This window comes from Lynx canadensis, chromosome E2, assembly GCF_007474595.2.
Source record: "Lynx canadensis isolate LIC74 chromosome E2, mLynCan4.pri.v2, whole genome shotgun sequence".
In the NCBI taxonomy this organism is placed as follows: domain Eukaryota; kingdom Metazoa; phylum Chordata; class Mammalia; order Carnivora; family Felidae; genus Lynx; species Lynx canadensis.
In genome coordinates this window covers 54358246-54385764 of record NC_044317.1, presented here as the reverse complement: position 1 = coordinate 54385764, position 27519 = coordinate 54358246, and the positions used below count along the sequence as shown (strand labels likewise).

At 55.1% G+C, this 27519-nt stretch overlaps 2 protein-coding genes across 2 annotated transcripts; both read left to right on the top strand.

Moving 5' to 3' along the window:
* The first annotated feature begins 14271 nt into the window (after positions 1-14271).
* KLK15 (kallikrein related peptidase 15) lies at positions 14272-19639 on the top strand. The gene is given in 7 exon segments (XM_030297361.1): positions 14272-14285; positions 15008-15078; positions 17869-17979; positions 17982-18024; positions 18319-18602; positions 18723-18859; positions 19475-19639. Coding segments are annotated over 7 exon segments (825 nt in total).
* Positions 19640-21380: 1741 nt separating this feature from the next.
* KLK1 (kallikrein 1) lies at positions 21381-25659 on the top strand. Its single transcript, XM_030299400.1, has 5 exons — positions 21381-21464; positions 22883-23042; positions 24276-24562; positions 24700-24836; positions 25453-25659. Exons 1-5 carry the CDS (start codon positions 21419-21421, stop codon positions 25606-25608), a joined length of 786 nt encoding a protein of 261 aa, XP_030155260.1. The 5' UTR covers positions 21381-21418; the 3' UTR covers positions 25609-25659.
* Positions 25660-27519: the final 1860 nt, after the last annotated feature.

The window sequence follows — 27519 nt, the reverse complement described above, 5'->3', positions numbered from 1 at the left end:
GGCCCAAATCTAAAGCACGTGGCAACCCTCAGCTCCCTAAGGTCCCATGCACACAAAGGGGTGGATGTGAGTAGTGCACAGTGCTGGGCACATGACTGGAGAAGTGCACAGGCTAGTGGTAGCAGCATGACATTTTGGCGGTGGCTACGCCCTCCCTTGTAATGGATTTGCTGGAGGATGTGGGATACCGACCACAGTTGTGCTGGGACACCTCGCACACACAGATTGTACTCAACCAAGTGGACCCTCATGGGTCTGCTCATGCAGGGGGGTGAGTGTTTGCAAGTGGAATGAGGAGTAGATGGGAAGATCAAAGAATGGGCAACTCTTATTCCCTTGACCCTTTGGGAATCTGGATATCCCATTACCTTTCCTCCTGACCCTGGAGCCAATGGTTCCAGCCTCCTGGGACCAACAAGTCTTAAGCCACACACACCTGGAGCTCAACTGCCAAGTTCCAGCCTTTCCTTCCTCAGGATACAAGATTCTGAGACCCCCTAGGCCATTCCCACATGAGAACCTCAGGAGATGGGCCCTTCCCAGTCTCTTCACTCATCCCTTGGGGACCTAAGATTAGGGAACCCACACTCCTCTTCACCCAGGACCTTGACCTCCAGCCTCATCCTCCATCAGAACCCAGGAATCTGGGGGTGCCTGGGTAGCTCAGTTGGTTGAGCGTCCGACTTTGGTTGCGGTCATGATCTCACAGTTCATGGGTTTGAGCCCCGCGTCGGGCTGACAGCTCAGAGCCTGGAGCCTGCTTCCGATTCTGTGTCTCCCTCTCTCTCTGCTCTTCCCACTCACACTCTATCGCTCTCTCAAAAATAAATAAATATAAAAATTAAAAAAAAAAGAGGGGTGCCTGGGTGGCTCAGTCGGTTGAGCGTCCGACTTCGGCTCAGGTCATGATCTCACAGTCTGTGAGTTCGAGCCCCGTGTCTGGCTCTGTGCTGACAGCTCGGAGCTTGGAGCCTGCTTCGGATTCTATGTCTCCCTCTCTCTCTGCCCGTCCCCTGCTCATGTTCTGTCTCTCTCTGTCTCAAAAAAAAAAAAAAAACATTAAAACAAAACAAAAAAAAAGAACCCAGGAGTCTGGGTTCCTTCCCCACTCAAACCCAAGATTTTTGATCTCTAACCACACCACCTCAGGATCCTGAGCCTTGCCCTCATCCTCAATTTGACGGTATGCTACAAAAAGCACAGTGTTGGGGAAAGCATCTCAGTTCAAGTGTCTGTGTTTGCATATGGCCAGACCAATCTCTGACATGTTCAGGAACTAGATGGGAGATGGGAGAACCAGGTTAGGCAGGGGGAACCAGCGAGTGGTAGACAGTGTTTAACAATGGAAAGTTGTGGTTGTCCTGAGGCTGACCAGTGTTGACAGACAATTCTCTGTGGGCCTTCCAGGGCCTTTCAGGTGTGTGCACATCTTCTTGGCAAAGGTATTCACGCTTTTTTTTTTTTTCTGGACTCTTTTCAAGGATGTTTGGATAGAGGCAGGCTTGTGTGATAGTATCTCCTTGAGAGCAGGTTGTCTTATTGTCCTAGATAATGAAGATAAGGTCTCCCTTACAACAGATTTGTTTGCTGTCAGAATAGCAAATATGTTCCTCCAGAGCAAGTCTGTTTGTGGTCCAGGATGATAAAAAGAATATCTCTCTCCAGGGCAAAGGTCAGGCAGGTTTGCTGGCAATCCCTTATATTAGGTTTAAAAAAAAAAAAATCTCACATTCTGGAAATGGGTAAGCATATTATTTATTAACTATTCAGTTAAACATAAATCAGAAAAGGAATTTTGAAATTCCTAGAAACGAATGACAATAAAATAGGTAAAAATTCGTGGGAAACAGTGGAAGTAACAATTAGAAGGAAGTCTTAAAAGAAATGAGCTGAGGGGCGCCTGGGTGGCTCAGTCGGTTAAGCGTCCGACTTCGGCTCAGGTCATGATCTCACAGTCCGGGAGTTCGAGCCCCGCGTCGGGCTCTGTGCTGATAGCTCAGAGACTGGAGCCTGCTTCCGATTCTGTGTCTCCCTCTCTCTCTGCCCCTCCCCGCATTCATGCTCTGTCTCTCTCTGTCTCAAAAATAAATAAACCTTAAAAAAATTAAAAAAAAAAAGAAATGAGCTGAGTGTTCATAAGACAGCATAGAAAAAACCCAAAGAACCAATAGGTTAGCAAATAATCGAAAGAGGGGTGGAAATCAAGGAGGATACGGAGAACAACAGCAAAAATGTTGAGATAATTCTCTCAACCAAATATTAGCTCTCTTAAAAAGATTAATGAAAGGCAAATAATAAAGACAAAGACACAAGAACATTAATTTTAAAAGGCAGAAACAGTGCGCCTGGGTGGCTAGTCGGTTAAGCATCAGACTCCTGATTTCAGCTCATGATTTCAGCTCAGGTCATGATCTCACGGTTCGCAAGTTCAAGCTCTACTTGATCAGAATGTGTCATTTTGTTTTTTATTTATTTTTTTAAGCTTATTCTTTCATCTTGAGAGAGAGAGGAAGAGACAGAACTAGCAGGGGAGGGACAGAGAGAAGGGGGTCAGAGGATCCTAAGCAGGCTCTGTGCTGGGAGCAGAGAGCTCGATGTGGGGCTCGAACCCACAAACCTCGAGATCATGACCTGAGCAGAAGTTGGGCACTTAACCAACTGAGCCACCCACGCGCCCCAGGATGTTTCATTTTAAGACACACGGTTGGATTTGGTTAGCTTATATTTAATTTTTTTTCTCATCTATATGCAAATTGAAACCAGTCTATAGTTGTCATATTCTATCATTATCCAGACTTCAAAAAATAAATCGAACTTCAAAAATAAATTGCAGCTTCCTGCCTTTCTCCTTCTTTCTAGAAGAACTTGTATAAGCAAGAATTATCTGTTGCTTGAGAGTTTCGTCACAACATTTTTCAGATTCTTATTTAAATATCTTTAATGATTGTAATCCATTCAAATTTTGTGTTTCATGTAGCGACCTTATGTATGTTTTCCCATTTATTGGATACATTTGTTTTACTATTTTTATGATTAAAAAGAATTCTATTATAGTTGTTTGCTCTTTTATTTCTGTATTTTTTTAAATTTTATTTTAATGTTTGTTTATTTTGAGAGAGGGAGCATGTGCATATGAGAAGGAAGGGCAGAGGGAGAGGGAGAGAAGAATCCAAGCATGACTTTTTAGTCTTCCACGTCCCAAGCTCAGAATTCCAGACTTTAGATTCCAGACCCCATGATTACAGACTCAGATCTCTGACTCCAGGCCTCACAATTCTGCCTTGGGATTGCAGACACCAGGCTTCTGATCACAGGCTCTAGAAAGCAGAACCCAGAATAGATACACTCAGCTAGAGATAACAGAATTCAGACCAGACCACAGACTCCAGATTCCAGACCCTTTGAGGCCAGATTCCAGAACTCCAGGCACACAGCAAGCCTCAAAGCACAGACCCAGCATGTCAGATCTGTGTTCCAGAATCCAGCCCCACAGCACTGAAGCCAAGCCTCACAGCTTAACTCCAAATCCCAGATTCTGGACTCCAGAATCCAACCTTTGGGTCTAGAACTCTCACACTCTAGGCTTCAGGTGAGGTTTGCAAACATGTTCATCTTAGAACACCTTAACACACTTAAAATTTTAGTTTATGTGGATTGTATGTACCAATATTTATCATATTAGGAATTAAAATGGAGACATCTTTAAAATATTTATTCATTTAGAAAAATTTTTTCAATGTTTATTTATTTTTGAGAGACAGAGCATGAGTGGGGGAGGGGCAGAGAGAGAGGGAGACACAGAATCCGAAGCAGGCTCCGGGCTCTGAGCTGTCAGCACAGAGCCCAATACGGGGCTCGAACTCACAGACCGTGACATCATGACCTGAGCCGAACCAGGTCAGACGCTTAACCGACTGAGCCACCCAAATGCCCTTCATTGATTCATTTTAAAAAAATAACAGGGGCGCCTGGGTGGCTCAGTGGGTTAAGCATCTGACTTCGACTCAGGTCATGATCTCACGGACCGTGTCGGGCTCTGTGCTGACAGCTCAGAGCCTGGAGCCTGCTTCGGATTCTGTGTCTCCCTCTCTCTCTGCCCCTCCCCGCATTCATGCTCTGTCTCTCTCTGTCTCAAAAATAAATAAACATTAAAATTTTTTTTAATAAAAATTAAAAAATAAAACAATAACAAATATATGTCAATATAAATAATGTATCTTAATGAAAAATAACTCTATTTTCTGAGACAAAAAAACTATTGAGAAGATAACAATGTTTTTACATTTTTGCAAGTTTCTTTAAAATGTGGCAACAGAAGACAGCTGGGTTGATTCTCCTATCTGCTTCTGCATTTAATTTGCTGTGCTATCACTTGTCATGTAGGCTCCAGAAAATTTCACTATACACTCATGAAAGTCAGAGCAAGAAAGGTAAATAGTGCGTTAGGATTAACAGGAAACTAGTTTTTGACCTCACAAGACCCCCTATAACAGTCTCAGGAACCCCTTCAAGGTTCCACTAACTACACTTTGAGAACCACTACTCTGGAATACAGATTTCAGGCCCAAGACTCAGACCTTAGCCTCTGGAGAACACAGTCCATTTCCACAGCCCTATTTTCTTTTCTTTTTTAAAGTTTTATCTATTTAAGTAATCTCTACGCCTACTGTGAGGCTCGAACTCAGGACCCCGAGATCAAGAGTCGCATGTTCTTCTGAGCGAGCCAGCCAGAGCCAGGCACCCCCTTTGTCCTCTTTTCTGAGTTCAGATTCCAATAGCAAATTCCAGAATCCACTTCCCACACTCAGACCCCAGGCCCAGACCCTGGACTCCAGACTTGATGCTACAAACTCCAGAATCCAGGTTACAAACCCAAGATTGTTGGTCCCAAGTTTCTGGCTCCACACTTCAGTGGCAAGCGCCCAGCTGCTGTTTCTGGATGTTGGTCACTCTGACCCATCCACCGTGATTCCCAACTTCTTCCTTCGGAACTCTGCCTCTCTCATTACTGCCTTTTGACTTCCAGGTGTGCAAAACATCAGGATCTCGGGGCCTGGCCCCTCATCACCACCAAGTCCTTGGGCTCTTTGTCAGCCTCTCCTGTTGGTGCCAGGGCACGAGGGAGGGGGTGGGTAAGGCAGGTCTGTTAATATGCAAAGGGGTGGAGACATGGGTGGAAAATCAAAGAGAGAGATGGACAAAGGAAGAGTCAGAAAGGAGGCAGAACCAGAAAGACAGAGAGAGAGATCTAACTGAAACAGAGCTGGGCAGAGGAAGGAGGACCCGAGGAAAGAAAGGAACAGACATAGAAAGGCAGAGGGGCAACTGGGTGACTCAGCCAGTTAAGCATCCGACTTTGGCCAAGGGCATGATCTCACTGCTCATGAGTTCAAGCCCCGCTTTGGGTGAGCTCAAGCCCCACTCCAGGCTCCGAACTCTCTTTCTCCCTCTCTGTCTCTCTGCACCTCATGGGATTCTCTCTCTCTCTCTCTCTCTCTGCCTCTCTCTCACTTGTGCTCTCTCTCAAAAAATAAATAAAATAAAGTTATTAAAAGAAAAAAAAAAAGAGAGAGGAACCCAGAGAAAGGAGGAGGGAGGAGGAGGGAGGGGAGGAAGGGATGGAGGCAGAGAGGAGGGAGGGAGGGACAGAGTCTGAAATGGCCAGAGAGCACCCCCTCCGACTCCCTGCGGGACAGGTGGACAAGATTTTGTAGGTCTTCAGCTTCTAAAGAATACTAATAAAAAATACGAGATTACCAGTGTAAACTTATATATGAACCTGATTATTCTAATGAGAAAAGAAATACAAAATATAAATAGCAAATCTACGGGATAAAAAGAGTAACAGCAAATGACATGTTTCAAATCATCTCGAGGCACCTGAGTAGCTCAGCCGGTTAGACGTCCGACTTCGGCTCAGGTCATGATCTGGAGGTTCATGGGTTCGAGCCCCGCATCGGGCTCTGTGCTGACAGCTCGGAGCTGGATTCTGTGTCTCCCTCGCTGCCTGCGGCCCACTGCCGTTACGGTATAAAAGGCTCCCGCGTCCCAAGGCGGTAGGGCTAGGACGCCAAAACGCTCGGATAGGGGACCTGAGGGAATGGGGGGCCGGAGGGTTTGCCCTCTTGGATCTCGTGGGAAGTGACGGACGGGGTTCTGGATTCCTGGTCGGAGAGGGGAAGAAAACGGCGGGTCTGACTGCCGCTCGAGCCATCGTGAGCGGTTTGGGACTTTTAGGTGGCTGAGAGGCAGAGTCAGGGATGGTGCCCCGGGGTCTGGGGAGAGGTAATGGGATCTCCAGATTCCCGAAGGGTCAGAGGGCTCCAGGTCGCCCACTGGTTGATCGTTCTGTCCTCTCTCCTCACTCGGTGTGCGGGTAACCACGCGGGCGCACGCCTCCATGCCGGTGCCCCTGGGCAAGCATCATCAGCGCAAAGGCAATGACTGAAAGCACCAGTGGGGGGCTCCAGGCGTCGGCCACAACCGCGCTGAGGTGCGCGCACGACGTCCCTCGCAGCCACTAGCCTGACCGCGCGGCTCCTTCTTTGGTGGCCTCCGGCGTGCTGCTCACGCCTGCCCCCTTGTGGACGCCCGCCGCGTGGCAGCTGGCTGAGCTGACGAAGAGCCCGGGGCCACAGGGAACCCTGAGTTGGAAGACGTTGAGAAGAGCCAGATGGCCACAGTTTATGAAGCCTAGACTCCTCGGCTTCTGGGCGGAGGGACCCGACCTTAATGGGTCCACTGCAAGTCCACCGGCCTCCCCAGCGACTCTCTTCCATGGTGCATTGTGCCAACCCGTATCACGGGCTGGGGGCATCATCGACCCAAATAATACATGCCAGGGCGACCTCGCCGACTGCATCCAGGACACCTGAGTCTGAAGGAGGAGGAGGCTGGAAACTGACGCCTCTCGGTCCTCGGGAGGAGGGGCTGAGGAGCCAGATGATGTCGCCCGCACCCCTGTCCCTCCATTGCCCGTAGCCAGAAAGCCAAATGATCTCCACTGTGTGGACCTCAAGCCTGTCTAACGACTTGTGTGCCAGATACCTCGCCCAGAGGGTGACAGACTTCATGCCGTGTGGCGGGGAGTAAGAGGATAGTAAGGACACCTGCCTGGAAAAATGGTTAAAATAAAAGGAGTCAAGATGGCGGAGAAGTCGGGGGGCGGGGGGGGGGGCGCGAATTTCCCTCCTCCCTCAAACTCGGCAGTATTGAGGTCAGAGCACTTGGAATTCCAGGAATCCGGGCTACAGAGTGACAGAAACGTCTCCAGGGGTCCACGGAGACAGCTTGGCGGGACAGAGGATTTCTTCAATGAACAAATCAAAGCACACCTAGTGGAAGGTCCAAACCACCACTCTGAGTAGTGACATGAAGCAACCAGAGACACAACAAAAGAGAGCACACAACACTGCAAAGACGCCTGCCTGCTGGCCACCTGGGCTGGGGGAGGGGACCAGATTCAGAGCCGGGGTGGAGGGTTCACCGGGCCCAGCTGTAGCCCCGCCCCCCAGGGCCTCCCCGCCTGCCCTACCCTACCCCACGCCCCATCCGGCACCACCCGCACCTCCGTCCACACCACAGTCCACCCCCTTCTCCGTGCAGCACGTATCAGCTCAGCATCCATCACGTGCCCAACACCAACCTAGCCCCTGAGAAGCCCGCCGGGACCGGACAGAGAACAGCGCCCCTCCTGGGGCCCCACTGTGCCAGGGGACACAGGCAGAAACAGTGAACCCGACCCAGAAGGGATAGCGCATGTCAGGAGGCGACCCAGTGGAGCTGGGGGCGACAGCAGGTGTGACGGGGGAGGAGAAGGCGTGCAGAAGGGGAGACGGGGAGGAAACGCCTGCAGCAGGTGAGGGTGAGCCGTGCGGAACGTGGGGGAAGAGGGAGGCCGGGGAGGCGGGCCTGGTGTGTGTGAGGGTGTCAGCGGGGCCAGTGTGGATGGAGCCCAGGGAGCAAGGGGAGGGGGGAAGGTGACGCCAGAGGGAAGAAAGGGGCCTCACCTGGCACCACGGGGAGGACGCGGCCGTTCCTCTGAGGGACCCAGGGGCCGTGGGCGATGTTGAGCAGAAGCAGGACAGGGCCTCACCTCACGGGTCCCTCAGGCATCTGTGCGGGGGTCAGACCACAGGGCTGAGGAGAGGCGGAGTGAGGACTGGGCTAGCCGGGGTGCAGGCAGGGAGGGAGAAGGGGTCCACTCCTGATACCTCTAAAGGGAGCCCTCAGGGTGTGCTGAGCGAGCGCGAGTGAGGAGAGGGGCAGACGGGACTCAGGATGATCTGAGCTCTGGCCCCAGTCTCTCAGCTGAGCAGCTCCAAGGACACATCTACACTCACGACGTCCCCCCCTCACAACACGCAGGTGGGAGCCCAGCCTCTCACCTCCTCAAGCCCCACTTGAGCCCAGCATTTTCCACCAGGAGCCCTGCTCTTCCTCTCCCACCCCCTGGGTCCGTGAGTCCCCCAGTCTCTGGGGCACACCCCTAACTTCCCCTCCCCCAACCCATCCCTCCCCAAGCCTGGTCCCTCCTGCCTCCCGGCTGTCACTGACTGTCCCCTTCTCTGTTCCTATGCCCCAGCCCAGATCAGGCCTTTTAGCACCTCCAGACTTCTTCACCCGCCTCTGTCCCTCATTCTCCCCCTCTATCCCATCCCCATCCTGCCCCAGTAGGTCATTCTAAACTCAGAACTGACCTTGCCCTTGCGCGCTCACTTCAGGGCAGTGCTACAAGCAGTGAGCCCCTTGCTCTAGGAACTTGAGCTCACTCTAGGAGCTGCCCTCCAAGAGTTGGACACGGCCAGGATTTGGGGCGTGGTCTCTCTGCTCCTGGGGGGGGCGGGGGAGGGACCTGGATGGGGGCGTGGCCTCACCTCCGGGGGGGCGGGGCGGGGCCTAGGCCGGATGTTATCCGGGCAGGCCTAGGAGAGGGCCGTGGAATTAAGTTAAAATCTCTATGCGGGAGAGGGCTGGTCGCCCGGCTATGGAGACTTAGCATGGAGGGATGATTAGAAGCTGGACAAGAGGACCTAAAGGGTACGGCAGAGAGAGGAGTCTGCTGTGATGGGAGATTCCTTCAGCTCTGGATCCGAATCCCAAATCAGCCTCTCAGGCAGTGCGTGAGATCAGGAAGGTTGTCTTTGAGCCCGGGTCCTCATCCTGGGGGTCCAGGATGGAAAGGCAATTGAAGATGAGTCTGGGATTGAGGGCGGAGCCAGATTAGCAATGGGGACGGACGTGATGAAGCAGTTGCCCAGAAGCTGACCTGCCCACTGGTCCTTCTCTGTGCCACACCAGAGAAAGCCGTTCCAGCAGTAACAGCCTCACGCTACTCAAGCCGAAAGCACCAACCAGCAACTCCGACGCCACCAGCCCCACCGGCAGCGCCCCAAGTGTGCCAGCCCAGGTAACCCTGCCTCACCTCCAGCTGGGTCTGGAGGAGGGAAAATGAGCCCTACCTTTAAGTGTCGCTGTGTCTCCATCCTTGACTGTCTCTGCTCTCGTCGTGTGTCCCAAGCCAGTCCTCCAGTGCTGTAGCGTGGCAATGTGCAGGAGGTGACTGAGGAGGTCAGCAAAGCCCTCTGCTGGTTGCCGTACCCCCCCCCCGCACGCACATTCTGTTCCAGTGGGGCCCGAGGCGCAAAGAGAACAAGATGGGAGCGAGCGGGCCATGCAGAAAGGAGGGAAGGTGACAGAAAAGGAGGAAGGAGATGCCCAAATTGAGATGAAGATGGGGGAGGAAGGGAAGCACTCAGAAAGGCAAGAAAAAAGAGTAAAGAAAACAAAGAAATAGAGGGAACCAGAGGGGAAGAGAGAGGAAGAGGGATAGATGGAGAGAGAGGCAGGCTGGGGGAACCCAGAAGGGCAAAAATTAGGGAGGAGCAAGGACAAGCACAAAGAGGATGTGGCAAACAAACAGCACCAGGGATGTGGCAAGAAAAGGCAGCAAGGGGCGCCCTGGTGACTCAATCGATTGAGCCGAGCATCTGACTTGGGCTCAGGTCATGATCTCACAGTTTGGTTCGTGAGTTCGAGTCCTGCGTCGGGCTCTACGCTGACAGCTCCGAGCCTGGAGCCTGCTTCAGATTCTGTGTCTCCCTCTCTCTCTGCCCCTATCCCGTTTGCGCTCTGTCTCTCTCTCTCTCAAAAGTGAATAAACATTAAAGAAAAGAAAAGAAAAGAAAAGAAAAGAAAAGAAAAGAAAAGAAAGAAAGAAAGAAAGAAAGAAAGAAAGAAAGAAAGAAAGAAAAAGGGGCACCTAAGTGCCTCAGTCAGTTAAGCATCCGACTTTGGGTCAGGTCACAATCTTGCAGTTCATGAGTTCGAGCCCCATGTCAGGCTCTATGCTGACAGCTCAGAGCCTGGAGCCTTCTTCCAATTCTGTGTCTCCTTCTCTGTCTACCCCTCCCCTGCTCGCACTCTGTCCTTCTCTCCCTCTCAGGAAAAGAATAAATATGGAAGAAATAAACAAACAAACATTTTTAAAAAGTGAAAAGACAAGGCAGCAGGGCGGGGTGGGGGGGGGGGGCAAAGCTCTGACACAGGTGTTGCTGGGGGCAGATGGGAAGGAGGCGGGTTTGGGGAAAAGGTCTGTCCCGCCTTCCTTTGTCTTTTATCCTGTTCTCTCTCTCTCTCTCCCTTCTTCTCCCTGCCATATTCTCTCTCTTCCCCACCATCCCCACCACCTTTGATGTTCTGCTGGACTGCATGTTGGTCCCTCCCCCTCTGTCCATGAAGGACGGTGGGAGCTCTCTGGTCTGGGTGGAGGGACACGGCCTTGCGTCCACCGACGACGGCAGTCCACCCCTGTGGGAAACCAACTGCCTACACAAACCCGTCCCATCACTGATTGGATCCCAAAACTCCTGTAGACCAATTAGGGACAAATCCCGGGACAGGTCTCCACCCCCCACCCACCTCCATACCTGCCCCTGCAGCCGCCAAGATTCACCTCGTTCTTCAGTCAGAGTTCCAAGATTCTGGGTCCTTCACCCAAACCCTCCTCCCTCAGACCCAGGAGCAAACCCTCCGGCGGACAAGTGCACATTGGCGCCACCTAGCGGCGAGAGCCTCCCAGGACAAGAAGAAAAGAGGCAACGTTTTCAAAAGTCGCCAGGCACGGGTTTCAGGCATTCATGCCTCAAAACATTCCTGTGAGGCAGAAGCAATTATTCTCGTCTTACAGATAAGGAAACTGAGGCACAGAGAGGCCAAGCGACTTTCCCAAGGATGTGTTATGTGTTCGAGGCAAGATTCCCACCCAGGCCCCCTGGTTCTGGAGTCCACATCTGAATCACACCCTGTGTTAACCAGTCTTTCAAACGCCAACCTAATTTTGTGATTTCACACCTGCTGCATGCGTATTCATCCAACCCAGAGACCATCCCCATCCCTTTTCTACTCCTACCCCACACTAAGACCCTGATAACCAGAGAAGTGACGCTTTGCACCCAAGAGGTAACAGGGTCCCTTGGACCATTCTCTTGCCCCCCTCCCAACTTCTACAGCCTGGGTGATCTTGAACCAGTGGGGCCCTCCCCTTCCCCCTATCTGTTCCTGTGTGAAATGGGGCGAAATGAACAGTCATGGTTTGCTATGTGCTCTTAGCGCCTCACATGCACTAGCTCTTAGATACTCCTTGGAAAACTCTATGATGGGGTCCTCTGATGACCTGATTTTAAGGACGAGACTCAGAAGCACAAAGAAGCGAAAATACATAACAGGATCTCCCAAATTAGCAAATGGGGGAGCAGGGGCCTGAGCCCAGGCTGTCTGACTTTAGGGCCAGCACCCTGAAACACCACCTTCGAGTGGTCCCATAATGAAGGGGAAGGGGGAGCTTCCAGCACCAGGAATCCAGGCTTATTCCAGGGTGGTCAGCACACAGGGACTGTCTCCCGAGGGGAGGGATTCAAGGTGAGTCTTGTTCAGACAAGGGGGTCCCAGCCTCGAACGTCCCACTGAGGGCAGGAACCTTGTCCAGCGGGATGCGGAGTCACCACAGAAGGGCTTGTGAGCAGGAGGAGAAAGGGGTCAACTCTGAGTGTTAAAGAGACCTTCAGTGTAGTGAGACCTTCTGAGGCCACCTGGAGATGGATGGGAGGGAGGCTGGAGGCAAGGATCTAGAAGCTGCACCCAGGCCAAGGAAATAGAGAGAAGGGGTGGGGCTGGGGACCGCGGAGCAGAGCTGCCGGGCCTAAGGGAGAGGGAGGGGCTGGGACAGTGCCTGGGGGTACTGGGTGGTGGGTGGAGCTGTCCCTGAGCTGGGAAACAAGGGAGGAGGAGTGTGGGGAGAGACAAAGGAGTTAGGACGCGAGTGAGAAGGGCCTGGGGACACTGGGGGCGGGAGGATGCCAAGGAGCGTGTGCCTCCAGAGGCTGGAGTTCAGGGTCAGATGAAAGAGACCTGGATGGTTGGCGGTTGATCCACAGGAGTCGAGGAAAGAAAGGCTCCGGGGAGAGTTCGCAGGAGGAGGAGGAGGAGGAGCAAGGCAGAGGGCGGGACTCGGCCTGCCTTTGGAGGTGAAGGACAACTGGAAAGATGCCCAGGAGGACTACGATCGATAGCCCAGGTCTGCCGCGGTCAGAGTGGGCGGGAGGAGGGGCGCAGACGTCACCGCGTCGGAGGCGGAGCCAGGCGCCCTCCCAGTGAGCCCGCGAGCTTGGGCTGAGCTAGGTGTCAGTTCCCTCGGGGTCCCCATCTGTCTCACATGCCGGCGTGACTTAGTGGGAGGAACACATGCGATCACGATGGAAAGCGCTTAGCCTGGCACCAGGGAAGGTCTCATGATGATTAAAATCCCCAGGGGTTCACCTCCTTCCCCTCGCCACCACCCACTCAGGTCCCACCAAGGAAGGTGGCTCAAGGCCTCAAGTCTTAGATTCCAAACACCAAATTCCAGATTCCTAGTCTGGACTCCAGATTCAAAGGCTTCTAGGATCCAGAGTGACTAAGACCTGTCCCTCAAAGACCAGACTCTAGGATCCAGATTCCAGACCCAAACTCCAGAATGCGGACTCTAAAGTCCACACTCTACACTTCAAGTCATAAATGCCTGACTCTAGACCTCCAAACTCAGAGTCCAGAGTTGGAGAGCCACAGCAAAAACTGCAAAACCCAAGATCCAGAATCTAATATCCAGAATCCAGAGTTAGGAGGCCCAGGCACCAAGATCCAGAATCCGAGATCCAGAACCCAACTCCAGGCACAAGAAGCATGACTCTAGAATCCAGTTTCCACACTCTAGACCCCAAATTCCAGGTTCCAGACTCCTGGTCCTATGTGTTGATCTCTGATTTGGGGCTCTTGCCCTCCTACTTCCTCTCCCTTGAGGAACTGTCCCTGGCAGGGAATTCTTCCTTACAGACTCAGACAAAAACTTCAACCTAATAAATGCTCATTAGGCCTTGTCCCCCACCCCACTAGCCGCCTAGGCATCCCCGCCTGTAAACCTGAATCCCAACCACCTCCCACCCCACCCTACCCCCTAGACCCGGGCCCCTTTCTTCTGGCATCCAAGCTGCCCCAGATGAAGCAGGGGGATCTGGAGGGGGTGAGCTCTTTTGAGACAAAAGTCAGGGTGGGGGGGAGGTGAGAGACACTAGAGGAGACACAGGTCTGCCCTGATCTAGAAGAGACACTGGGTGCCCCATCCCCGGGAACAGACGTGGACTGCCCTGAGGGAGCTGAGTTTCAAGGGCACCTGTGTAATTTCATGTGTCCTTTACTGAGGCTCCAAGTTGAACCTGAACCAAGAAAATGTCCCGGAGATGAAAGAAGGAGCTGCGGGGAGTGGGGGGGGGGGGGGGGGGAAGGGGTGGGGGTGGAGTGAATCAGGAGGATGTCCCCAGAGACACTTGTATCAGAGCCAAGAACAAAGTCAGGAGTCATCAGGGGTTCAGGTCAACTCAGCTCAACCTCCCCGAGGTGTCCCGTGTGACAGGCTCCAGGCTGGGCAGTGCTGGGGACACAGAGAAGACCTTGCCTGAGCATGTCTGGGGATCTGTGATGTGATGGAGGCAGAACCAGGGCTGAGCGGCCCAGAAAGGATACCTGTTAGGTCCCAGGGCCTCCCAGAAGAGGTGGGGGCTGAGCCTTGGGGGCGGAATATGAATTTGGAAGATGAGAGGAAGGCTTTCTTCCACTCCCTAAGCTTGCTGGGGCCTCCCATGGACAAGACCCTACACTGGGCAGTGCTGGGGATCCACAGTCCAGTCAGGCCAGGCCTGCCCTCAGTGAGTTCCCAGTCTGGTGGGTAAGGTAGACACCATGGACCAGAGAAGGTCAGAAAAGGCCTCAAGGAGGAAGTGGACCTTGAAGGGAATGGCATACCTGCCAGGAGGAACAGCCTGAGCAAAGGCAGGGAGGCATGAAATCGCAGGAAGGAAAATGGGAGAATGAGCTATGCCTAGAAAGGCAAGGTCATGAGACACCTGGTCAGAGGGGCTGGAAAGGGAGAAACCCCCATATCCTCAAAAGTGAGGCTGGGGAGCGAGGACTTTATCCTCAGGGCGCTGGGGATCTATGAGGGCTATAGGCAGGAGTCGGACAGGGTCAACTCGGGGCATGGAAAGGCCCTGAGGGGGCATGTAGGGGAACGAGCTAGGGGAGTGGGAACTTGACTGGAGGGACAAATGGGGGGAAGACACACCCCCAGGAGGCCAGACAGGAGGCTGGGATTAGGGTCTGGGGGGAGAATGTATCCTGAACCAGAGCTTCAGGGTTGGAGAGAGATCCAGGGCCAAGTGGGACGGTGCTGGGGGCTGACGGGCTGTGGGACACCTGAGGGCCTGTTCTGGTGCCTGGAGAAACAACAGGAACCCTCAGAGATGGAGAACCTGGGCGGGGTGGGGGGGAGAGCAGTCTGGGGTGGGGGAAGGGGGGACCAAGATGGTGAAAGAAGTTTCTCAAGCAGCAGGTGGGATGGATGTGTTTGTGTCTAGAGGGATTGAGGGGAGGCCGGAAGTGTCCAGGCTCAACTCCATTCACTCTCTCCCCTCCCCAGACTTCAGCAGAACCCTCATCCCTTCTCCATAATGTGGCTTCTCACCTTCTCCTTCCTGCTGACGCCTGCAGGTGAGGTGGGCCCAGGTCAGGTCTGGGTCTGTGGGGGTGCGGTACCTCTCCGCTCCATCAGGAGCAAAGCCAGGGCCTGCGATCTGCCAGCACCCCCAGCCCTGCTCCACCCCACCCCACCCAGCCACCCAATGCTCCTGAGTGCTCACCCTACCCCAAGAACTTTCAGAAACCCGGGGCTGCTCTGGAGTCCCCAAGCCAACTGGGTCTCTCGCTGCTCCCGACGGCAAACCAGCTCTGGGGATGACACAGACCTGAGTTCAAGGTCTGGGGCTGCCCCTTCCTTGCTGTGTGACCTTGAGGAAATGACTTCACCTCTCTCCACCTGGAGTGCCTTCTCTAGAAGACAGCACCTACCCATGACCACCACGGTGAGGTTTCAATAGCACAATGTAGATAAAGCTTATAATAAGCATTCAACAAGTGTTAGCAAGGTCAAGAGCACAGACTCCAGGTTTGAATTCCAGCTCACCATTTTGCAGTTACTGAACATCTCTGCGACTCGAGATCCCCAACTGTACCGTGGACATAGGAACTGATGCCCCCAGGGCAGGATTGAATGTGGTCCTGTGTGTGGGGCAAGAGAAGGGACTTAGCCCAGGGCAGTACCCCGTGAGGGTGTTGTTAGCACTGCTGAGTCCTGGGTACATGCTACAGCTCATCTAATTCTCAAAACATCTCTGGAGGGTGGGCTCTACTGGCCTCACTTGACAGGGAAGAGGGCTGAGGCTGGAGAGGGGTGGCCACAATGTCAAGGTGACCCTGGGTAGCAGGAAAACTCCAAACCATGTTCAGCTACCACCCATGGAGAACTTAACTGTAACCTGACGCCTCTACCTGGAGAAGTTGAGGGTGGACTTTCATTATGTCCCCACGTGACCCTCGCCTCTGGGGGCCCCTTGAAGCTCCCCCCTGCTGCCAGCCTCCCCTCAGGCTTTCTCTGTGCTCTCTCCTCCCTGCCTCCCGCCTGCCGCTGCACCCAGCCAGGGCCTCCACCCTCCTCCGGCTTGGACTGGCCAGATGCAGCCTCGATGCCCAGCTGTTCAGCCCGCACCCTCTGTCCTTCTTTGCAGGACAACCCCACCCTTCCCTTGTTAAGCCCCCTGTCTACCACATCCGCATTCCCCCAACCTTGCCAGGGCCCTTGGCCCAGTTCTTGACCCTGGCAGGCAGAATGTGGGTATTTTGTCTAGCTGCGCAAATTCCTGCCCCAGTGTGGGTGTCTGTGTGTTTGGCTGTGATCTTGAGGGCTCATATCCCCATTGCCCAGTAGCAGGTCACGGTTTTGTGACTTTGAAACATCGCTGTTTATGTCCTTGTGCATGGTACACTGCTGCAGTGCCCTGCGTGTGTGTGTGTGTGTGTGTGTGTGTGTGTGTGTGGTGGGTTTGCAAGGCCCTGTGTGTCCACATCCTGCCCACATGTGTGAACCAGGTCCCCTATGTGAAACGCAATGAGTGACCTTGAACACCAAGTGACTGACCAGGCGACAGGTCTAGAGATGGGAAAACATGTCCTGTCTTGTGCCTCTGGCTATGTCTTTGACCTTGGATGCCTAGTCCTGTGTCCTTTGTTTCCCTGGGGTGTGATCTAGTGGGGCCACATCTAAGTGTTGGCCCTCTGGGTCGGTGTCTATTACTCTGAATCCCCACAAAGTGACTTGAGGATGAATCATAGTTTTGACCTTGATTATCTTCATTTGAGCCTGGTCGTATGGCTGACTTACTTTGGCTAAATTTCTGTCCAGAACCTGAACATCCACATGCATATCTGCATAAATAAGTCTACATGTCCTTTGTTTAAAATAAGTAGTATTTATTAAGCAGCTATAATAAGCCAGACATCTCTCTCTCTGTCTCTCTTATTCATTCCTTACAACAATCCCATCTTACAGATGAGGAAATGTAGGCTCAGAGAGGTCAAATAATTTGCTCAAAGGCTCACAGATAACATGGACACGGGGGTTTTACTCTAACATTCCGATATAACCACTATACTCAGACTCACGTCTGTGCACAAGTCTTTGGGGGACCGAGTGCATATCCATGTCTCTCCCCATGTACCCTTATTAAGGACCCCACCTTGTTGTCCAGCCCCTGGGTGCTAGCGTGCAAGTCTGTGACCTAGTACGTTCAGACCCACACAGGAGACTGTAAATTTAGATGTGAGCTTGTATGTCCAAATCAGTGTCTGTGCATGTGCGTGCGTGCGTGCGTGTGCGTGTGCGTGTGTGTGTGTGTGTATCCACATGCACACCCACACTGGAACTGTCCAGACTCATATATACCTATGAATCTCTGTGCTGTGATCCTTGAAGCTGCAGCTGCAGCTGTATGTTTGCCCATGACCTTGTGTGGCCACATCTGCATTTGGCTGAGATGTCCGGACTCTCGAGCCAAGACTGGGTGTCATACACTGAGTGGCCACGTCCCATCCATCTGATGCCTGTGACGGCGTGGTGACCATCTTTCTGGATCCTTATCCAGTGTCCCTGTCTCCACTTCTAACCTCAGAGGACTTCTTGCCTTCTGGTCCTTCCCCACATACCCGCTCTCCCAGAATCCTGTAGTAAACGGGTGAGGGCGAAGGGCAAGGGGACAGTCCTGGAGAAAACAAGCAGCAGTTGTCAAAGCCTGAGAGAAGACAGTACTTGAAATTCAAAGACGGGGACGTCCTAAGACATTGGGGGAAAGCACAGGTGAGAAATACATACTATGGGCAGGGTGTCGGCAAGGTGCGACAAGAGAAAAGACTGTGTTGTGAGGGATCCTCCTCTGCTTCCTCTCCCAGCGGCCCAGCGCCACTCCGCCAAGACGCTGAAAGGTGAGGCGTGTGAGCCCCACTCCCAGCCGAGGCAAGCGGCCCTCTTGGAGCGTGGACGCTTTAACTGCGGTGTTTCCCTCACTCTGCACGCCGGATGCTGTCTGCTGCCCACCGCCACACCGGGTATGAAGTCAGGGCTCAGGGTCCTCAGGGGCAGGATGCCAAGGGCCTAGGGGTCTGAGAATCTTGGATTCTGAGAAGGAGAGAGCTGGAGCCTGGGGGCTGAGTTCCAAGTGTGCGCACCTCCGTGGCCCCGGAGGGGCAGGGGCTAGAACTATTGGCTTCAGCGCCTCGGACACAGAGGGTAATGGCATCTCCAGATTCCCCGAGGGGTGAAGGACCCCAGCCAGCCGGCTCTTTGGTCTTTCTGTCCGCTCCTCACTGCCCTTGCGGATAATCACCCGCGCACGCGCACAGCTTCATGAGCGTGCACCTAGGCGAGCACGATCTGCGCAAGCGCGATGGCCCGGAAGTGCTGTGCACTGTGGCCCGCCTCGTCCCACACCCGTGCCACGAAGCGCGCAGCCATCGCCACGACGTCATGTTGCCACGTCTAACCCGGCCCGCGTGCCTCTCCCCGCAAGTGCGTCCCGTGGCGCTGCCCACGCGTTGTCCCCAACCAGGCGAGGCCTGCGTGGTGTCCGGCTGGGGCCTGGTGGCTGATGACAAGCCTGGGACCAAAGGGAGCGCAAGGTCACAAGGTGCGTGAAAGGATGGCTCTGGGTGTCAGGCCTCCAGGGACCCTATTCTCCAGGGTTCGTGGGTGAAGGACACAAGGGCCTGAAAGTATGGATTCACTCCAAGCCCACTGTCCTCCCCAGTGAGTCTCCCAGATCCGCTGCATTGTGCCAACATCAGTGTTATCCCGGCCACATCTTGTAGCAAGGACTACCCAGGGCGCCTTATGAGCACTATGGTGTGTGCAGGAGTAGAAGGCGGAGGCACGGACTCCGGTGAGGTCAGAGCCATGGGGGAGGGGAACAGGCTTGGGTGTTGGGATGGGGTCGGGTTGTGCTTGCTTTGGGCCAGAGAAGATGCTAGGGATAGATGTGGGGGTGGAGAAGGAAGAGCAGTTAGAACGGGGGTGGAGATGCGGGTAGGGGTGCGTTGTATTTGGGGTGGATGATGTGGTGGTTCGTTTGGAATGGCCTGGCTGTGATTTGAGAATAGGAATGGGCTTGGTTTGATTTTAGAAGGAAAATACGTTGGGTTGAAATGCGGATGGGGTAAGTTTTGTCTGGGATGTGAAAGCCGTAACAGCTGGGATTGGCTGTGTTGGCAGTAAGGATGGACACAGGCCTGGTTTGAATGGAGACGACGTGGGGGTTGGGTTGGGTTGGCGCTACATGGCGGGGATTGAACATGGATTGGCTGAGTTGTATTGACTTGTGTTAGGTTGGGGTTGAGTTGGATTAGATTGGGTTAAACTGGGTTGTATTGAGTTGAGTTGGAGAGGGATTGCATGGGGTGGGGTCGGATTGGGTTTTGACTGAGATGGTGCCCGGTGATTAGGATAAGGATGGGCGCACTGGATCCAGAAGTTTCCCACTCAAACTTTCTCTTCCCCACACAGGGTGACTCTGGGGAACCCCACACAGCGTGGCTGGTCTGTGGGGGAGTCCTGCAGGGAATCGTGCCCTGGGGTGACGTCCCCTGTGACACTACGAACAAGCCTGGTGTTTATACCAAAGTCTGCAGCTACTTGGGGTGGATCAGGGACACCATGAAGAGGAACTGACTGTTTTGGTCTACCACCTGTGTCTCTGACTGAGCAGAAACTCCTGTAGCTGGCCAGCCACCCCACCCTGACCTGGGACAGAACTGAGCCATCCCTTAACACCCCATCTGTCCAAGACGCACATGTTGGCCACGGATTTGTCCCATGTCAAGCCAGAGCTGGTGCTCAAGGTCACCTGTTTAAACACTGAGATAACAGTGCTGATGCAAGTTTCTCTGTAGGAGTTGCTGTGACTTTCTTCTGGGGATGAAGGGAAGTGGGAGCCAGAGACTGGGTGGGGAACCCAAGGCCACTGTACGTTGCTCCATTTCACTCGCTGCCCTGATGCCTAGGTGAAAAGAAATAGCTTGAAGCAGGGCTCTTCATTCACATACACACAGGATTAGCTGTGCAGTCTTGAGGAAAAGACTCGATGCCACTCAGCTCCGGTTCCCCCAGGTGTGAAACAGAGATCTTCATGTTGCTTACCTCACAGCGTTGTAAGGGTTAAATGAGGAAGGTTATATGAACTCATTCCAATAGTGCCCGGCACAGGGCAAATATATCTCTGGACCCCAGCGGAAAAGACCCCCAGCGCACGCTAGATGATCAAGAATGACTTCATTTTCTTCGAGATTCAGTTGTGGGCCTCCTGGCAGCCAGGCAAAAAGGCAAATGCTCTCCTTTTCCTTAGGCAGTCTCCCGACATGCAGCGGAGGCTGGGCTACCCTGTGGCCTACTTTGATTTTGCTGAAGAGCTCAGAGAATGTGCCAGAAGCCCATGAGTTTACCATTGAGGTTGCAGAAATCTCGTTCCTGATTCTCAACAGAGATTCCTCCCAAAATGTGGTCTTCAAGGTCACTGAATGTTGAACCACATAAACCTGGCTCTTGAGATCTAAATATTCTACCGGGGGAAGGGGAATTACAGTTTGTAGAGAGGTCTCTCTTGACCTTGGGAGGCAGATAATCTGGAATTCCTGGGACTTTAAAGGACCTAAACTTGAGCGTCCAGGCTTGGACGCTCAAGGAGTAGTGGTGGGGTGTGATGAGATCCCAGTGTTGTTCTGGGGGGGGGGGGACATTGGACTTTGGAATGCTTAGGGGACTTATTTAGGGAGACCACTGACACCTCGTTTCTGGATCTGGGGGCACTAGGCTGGTGGTGGTAGGTACCCTGAGATTTTATTCGGAGAGAAACAATAAATGGATTTGGACCTAGATCCTGAGTCTGGGAGTGCAAGAATCAGGGTGTTCTGAAAGCCTTACATTTCGGAGGCAGCTGAAGCCGGGAAACTGGCGTGTTGGCTCCAAGTGGTGCGGGGAGAAGGGAATCGGAGCCCCTCAGCTGGTGTCTGAGGATACCCTGGGTCTTCAGGTGTGTGACCTTCCTTGGGGTTCAGGTATATATCGGACTTTGTATTGGAGGTCATTGATTCCTCCGTGCTCCTGTTTCTTCTCACCACCCCCCCAACTCCCCTCACCGGCTCTGTCTCCAAGAGCAGGGGCCTAGGAGCTCCAGGCCCTGCCCTGTCTGGCCTCAGGCCCCAGGAATGCTTCCAGCACAATCAGGGCCCGCAGAACAACAGGTGCTTGCTCTCCCGCCCCTTCCACAGCTCTGGGGTGGGAGGAGGTGTCCAGCCCCCAGGAGGCAGCGGGGGCAGGGCCTTGGCCAGCATCTGGATGCCAGCAGGGCAGGGGCGGGTCCTCAGGGTGGGGAGGGGGTGGATGAAGGCTTTAAAATGCTCCTTGGGGAGGCTCCTGAGCTCCAAGCTCACCACCTGCCTGCCTGTGGTCACCATGTGGTTCCTGGTTCTGTGCCTTGCCCTGTCCCTGGCGGGGGCTGGTGAGACAGAGGGATGGGAGGGGGAGGGGGAGAGTGGACCCCACTTTCATGCTGCCCTCACCCCCAATAACTTCTTCCTCTCCCACAGTCCATCCCAGGCCGGGTCCCAGGCTCTCTCCCAGCCCCTCTTCTGTGGTCACAGTTCCCACTATTGTGCTAGGTCCTGCTCCCTCCCAGGAACCCCCCAAATTTTCTCCTCCTCCCCACTCCGACCCCTGCCCTGAGCCACTTTACCAAAGGGGCAGAGGCTGGGCCATCTGTCTCTCTCTTTGGGGGACTCCTGCTCTTGCAAGGAGTGCCCCCAGTCCCAGCAGATCCTGGGACCCCGACAGCCCCCTTCTAGTCCTTAGTGGTTCTCTGTCTGTAGCTCCTGAGTCCCCACATCCTTCCATACCCTGGTGACTTTTCCCATCCAGCTGTCAGCTCTCAGCTGGGTCCTCCAGTCCCTGGCATCTGGTTTCCCTCAAATCTTCCCGAGACTCCCTAAATTCCATCAGACACCTATACTTCTCCCCAAACAGACTCCATGACTCCAGGTGGACCCGCTTCCCCTCCTGGTATGAGGATTCTACAGATGTCTCTTCCTTCCCCACCTCTTTGCCGCTGAACCCCAGTCCAGCACCCCCAGCCTTCTCCCTGAGGAAGAACACCCAGAACCCCTAACCGCACACTCCTTTCCTTGTGGAATTTCCTTCTCCAGCCCACGCTCCAGCCCTCCCCAAATGCACCCCTCCTGTGCAACTCTGGTTTTCTCCAGGATCCCAAGTACCTTCAGAGCCCAGCTGTCCTCCCCTACCTCCCACAGGACCCCAAAATGTGATTCTAAAACCCCACGCCAAGTGGGGACGCAGGGAGGACCCACAGCTGCTTGGCCCCAACACATCTCCACCTTCCTTCCTCTCCAACACCACCCCCAGGAGAAGAACCCCAGATCCCTCCAACACCCTCAGACCGTGACCCCAATCTCCGTGAGAATCACCCAATCCCAGAAGAACTATCATCTGGCTCTCCCTTCTCCTGAGCCCCATCCCAGTCCTGACCCCAACCCTAGTTCCAGGACCCCAGACCCCCAGAGGACCCTCTCCCAGTCCCAGTCAAGAGGCACCAAATCACCCCTGTATCGCCTGACCCCCACACCACATGCTGCCCCAGATGCTGCCTTCTTGTCTCCTGCCTGATCCGTGTGGTTGGCTCTGCTCTCAGCAGTCTCCCCCGCCAGGACCCGCCACCAACCCACCATCCCAGGGCAGGCTCCAGACTTCCAGGCCCTTCCCATACCCCTTGCCCGTCTCCCCAGACCTCCAGCCCTGCTCCTCTGGACCCGTGTCCCCCCAGCCCCACCGCACAGCCCTCTCTCCTAGCCCAGGCCTTCCTGGTGCCACCTCCCCACCTGCTGTGACCCGGCACCCTCTCTACAGGTGCTGCGCCCCCCATCCAGTCCCGGATCATAGGAGGCTGGGACTGTAAGAAGAATTCCCAGCCCTGGCAGGCAGCTTTGTACCATTACAGCAAATTCCAGTGCGGGGGCGTCCTGGTGCACCCCCAGTGGGTGCTCACAGCTGCCCACTGCATAAATGAGTGAGTGGGGGCAGAGGGTCTGGGGGGGGTGGTCTGTGCTCCCACAGGAATAAACAGTGGGCACTGTCCCGGGTTAACCTCAGGGGAGGCTGGAGGACTGAGAGAAAGAAAGACATTCCTGGTCTAGGTCATGGAGAGTGGCAGGGACCACCCCAGGAAAGCCCTCCACTGGTACCTGTGTCTTTTCATCTCTCCTTGTAAATGTCTTCCTGTGTCTCCCCCTCCTGCCTCCCTGTGTCTCTCCGTAACTGGCTCTGTTGCGTGTCTGTCTGTGTGACTAAGATTCTTCTCGGTCTCCCTCTCTTTGGTCTCAGCGCCTCCACGTCTCTCCAGGTCTCTGTCCATCTCTGGGTCCCTCTGCCGCATCCCTGTCACTGTATGTCTCACTCTCCACCTCTGCCCCTGGGTCTCTGCCTCACTCCCAGTGCTGCTGAGCACCCCCCAGGATGGGACCCCAGAAAGAGGAAGGGATTATCCCCATATGTCTCTGTGTGAGGGGTCGTCTCACGTGCTCAGCCCCTCCCTCCAGGACAATGATCCACTCCAGGGGGACACAGGGAAGGGCTGGTTTCAGCTAGAGCCTAATGGGAGCCCTGGAGGAAGGAGGAGGAGAAAGAGGAGGAGGAGGAGGGGGAGAAGGAGGAGGAAAGGGTGGGAAGGTCTGGGGAGGGAGGGGGACGCCGTCCTTGGGCTGGGGGCCAGGCCACCCGCTCCTGGGGAGCCAGCTCCACAGCCCCCGCTGCAGCTGAGCAGGTCCCAGGCCCTCCCCCCCCTCCCATGCTCCCTTCCTGTTCTCTCTCGTTCCCGCTCCCCCCCCCCACTGCCTGTGTTCCTCACTCTCTCCCTTTGCTTCCTCTTCCCTCAGTCACGTTGCCTGCTGCCCCTGCTCCTTCCAAGTCTGTTCCTTCACTTCTTCTTCTTCCCTGGGACCCTTCCTTCTGTCTCTGTCTCCTTTGGGCTCTGTTTCTGTCTTCCCTCTGCCTCTCATTCCCTCTCTCCTTTTCTGCTCTCTCCTTTTCACTCTGTCTTTTTCTCTGGCTTTGATCTTGTCACATCCTTCTGTCTTTCACTCACTGTCTTTTCTTCATAGCTCTTTACCTTCCCAACTGTCTCTCTCTCCATGGTTACTCCTTGTTTCTCTCTCTCTCTCTGCCCACGACACCCCCCCCCAGGCTCCCCATCGCCCTTTCCCCCTCCTCTCTCCTCATTCCCTGGGGCCCCCTCTCTCCCCAGCAATTATCAGCTGTGGCTGGGTCGCTACAACCTGTTTGAGCACGAAGACACAGCCCAGTTTGTCCAGGTCAGCGGTAGCTTCCCACACCCTGGATTCAACCTGAGTCTCCTGGAGAACCACACCCGCCTCCCGGGAGAGGACTACAGCCACGACCTCATGCTGCTTCGCCTGGCAGAGCCCGCCCAGATAACCGATGCTGTCAGGGTCCTGGACCTGCCCACCCAGGAACCCCAAGTGGGGAGCACCTGCTACGCCTCCGGCTGGGGCAGCATCGAACCAGATGAGTGTATGCCGGGGCCAGACCCTGCAGCCTGGAGCCCAGACCCTTGGGTGTAGGGAGGAGGGGCTGGGGACCCGGACTCCAGGCTCTGAGGGAGGAGGGGCCGAGGAGCCACTTGGGGTCTTTTCATCTCTGTTCGGTAGTCACATACCCAGACGATCTCCAGTGCGTGGACCTCAAACTCCTGTCCAACGATGTGTGTGCCAAAGCCCACTCCCAGAAGGTGACAGAGTTCATGCTGTGTGCTGGATACTTGGAGGGCGGCAAGGACACCTGTGTGGTGAGCCAGTCTGTCCCCCCTTCCCCTCCCTCCTGGGCCTCAAGGTGCTGGGGGAGGGGACTCGGGCTCTGGACTGCTGCTGAGAGCTAACTGGGCATCTGTCTCCGCGGCTTCCGGACTGTATCTCCCCCCAACCAAGCCTCAGCGCCCTCTCCCTGACCCCTTTCCTTCCCACACCCCCATCCTGGTATCACAGGCACCTCCCTCCACCACATCAGAGTTCACCTGTCCCTCCCTCATATTTACTGTCTAGTCAGAGAAAGCTGTTTGGGAGAGGTGACATCAGAGGGGAGTCCTGAAGGTAGAAGGGTCCGGTAGATGGATTCCGCTCCTCTCCCACTGACCTGTCGGCTGGGACTGTTCTGGACCCTGCCCCCTGTGCAGAAACTGAACCCTGAAGTCCCATCCCCGCTGGCCATGACTCCAGCCGCTGTCTCCTCTGTTGGAATCCCGCCGGCCCTCTGGCAGTGGACTGTGGAGAGAACCGTGTCCTCTCCCGGGGCTGGGGAGTCACCGTCTCGAGCTCTGTGAGCCCAGGTGTGAGAGCTGGGGCTCCACAGGCAGAACCCCGCCCGCCACGGCTGACCTTTGTCATTCTCTCCCCCTTGTGCTGCAGGGGGACTCCGGGGGGCCACTGATCTGCAATGGCATGTTTCAAGGAATCACGTCCTGGGGCCACAGCCCATGTGGCAGCCCCAATATGCCTGCTGTCTTCACCAAAGTGATTTCGCACCTGGAGTGGATCAGAGAAACCATGACAGCCAACCCTTGAATGCCCCCATCGTGTTTCCTACCCCAGTAAACTCAATACGCATCAGATTCACCTCACGTTTGCTGTCCTCTGGCCCTCCAGGCCCTGCGCACCTGGAAGCTGGGGACCCACCCCGCCCAGTCTAGAGCCCAGTCCTCTCAGTCTGTCGCCAGGAAGCTTATGAGCTGGGGGAAAGGAAGGAGTAAAGACAGGTGTAGACAAACCGGCACAGAGAGAGGCTCAGACCCTAAAGGGCCAGGCAGGGACTCAAGAGCGGTTCGCACGCCGGTTCACACACGCTGGGCCCGACCCTGCCCCGGGGAGAGAGGACGCCACGGAGGGTCACACGTGGAGGTTGTGAGGCACCCAGGCTTTATTGTGGCAGAGAAGTCCGGAAGTGGGGGGGAGGGGAATGTGTTTGCAGGCCACGCCTTTCCGGGGAGGGGCCTGTTCCGCAGAAGGGCGGAGCTACATCCAGAGGCGATGAGCGTTGTGACGGGCCCGGGGTCCCGACTGGGTATCCAGGGGCGGGGCTCCCCCTCTGAGGGGTAGGTGTCGAGACCGCGGAGTGCAACTTCGGGGCGTGGCCTAAGAGGGCCCACCATCCAGGGGCGGGCCCTAGCTAGGCCCAGGGGCGGGGCCACACCAGCCGGTGGCGCGGCACGCCGCGCACAGAACTGAAGGGGGCGGTGTCGCGCTGTAGGAGCGAAGGCAGGTTGAGGACTCCGTGGGCGGGAACAGAGCCGAAAAGGGAAACCCCAAGCTCGAGGGGTGGGGGTTTGTCGCCTGTCCTCAGAAGGCACGGCCTGTTCTTTGGCAGCGGGGCCACGACGGAGGGGGCGGGCCCGGTAGGTTGGCTGCGGTTACCGGTCAGTTTCCTGCGAAGCTCGGGTGCAACTGTTTAGAGAGGCTCGAGGGGGCGCCCCTCGGGGGTGAGTGCACTGGACAGGTCCCGGCTGGGCTTGCGGTCCGCGTCGGACTGCAGTTCGGACGCGCGCCTCCGAGCGTTCTGCTGCGAGACCCACCGACGGCAGCTCAGACGCCGCTCCATGAAGGGCGAACTTCTGCCCCACATGCCCAAGTGGTTTAAGTAGTTCAGCACTCCTGGGGGCCGGGGGCTGGTGAGCGGCTGAACGCCGAGCCCCGCCGCAGGCCCCGCGCCACCCCTCGAGGCGGCCTCCCCTCCGGTCCGCCCTTATCCGGCCCCAGGCCCTGCCCCGAGTTCTCTCCCGGGCCCCGACCCCTGCCCTACCGAGGCACCGCCCCCTTCTCCCGAGGTCCCGCCCTCACCGGCCAACAGCATCAAGGCGCCGGCGCCCCAGCACAGGTAGGTGGTCACCAGGTAGGATACCTGTGGCCTCGGGTGTAGCGTCTCACAGTTGACTACAAAGAGCGTCAGACTGAGAACGATCAGGAACCCTGCACTGGGGTGGGGCCGGAGAGACGGACACAAAGGCTGGACAGGAACCCCAGGATACCCCCATAAAGAGAAGAGAGACAGAGACAGCCTCTCCCCTCCCACCCTCCGTGACAAGCAGGTGTGTGTGCATACACAGGCACACAAACTCCTGTGCAGACACAAAGACACCCGGAGAGAAGCAGAAAGAAAAAGAGGGAAGCAGGAAGGAGAGACAGATGCCCCCGACACTCACCCCGACTGAGAAATTTAAAAATAGAGCTGAAAGAGTGGGGCAGAGATCCCAAGAGACGTTCAAAGACAGAGTCAGCAGGACAGAAGTCTTGAGATACACCTCCCCAAAGCCAAAAAGAGAGTCCTGGGGCAAGACACTGGGGGTATCTTCCCTTCCCCCAGGCCGACACTTACCAGTGCTGAAGCTGAGAAAACCGAAGACAAGGTCGATCTTAGTAAGGCGTCGGCAGACTGGCCAGAAGGAGAGGCACATGAAGGGGAGGAGGATGAGACACAGGGTC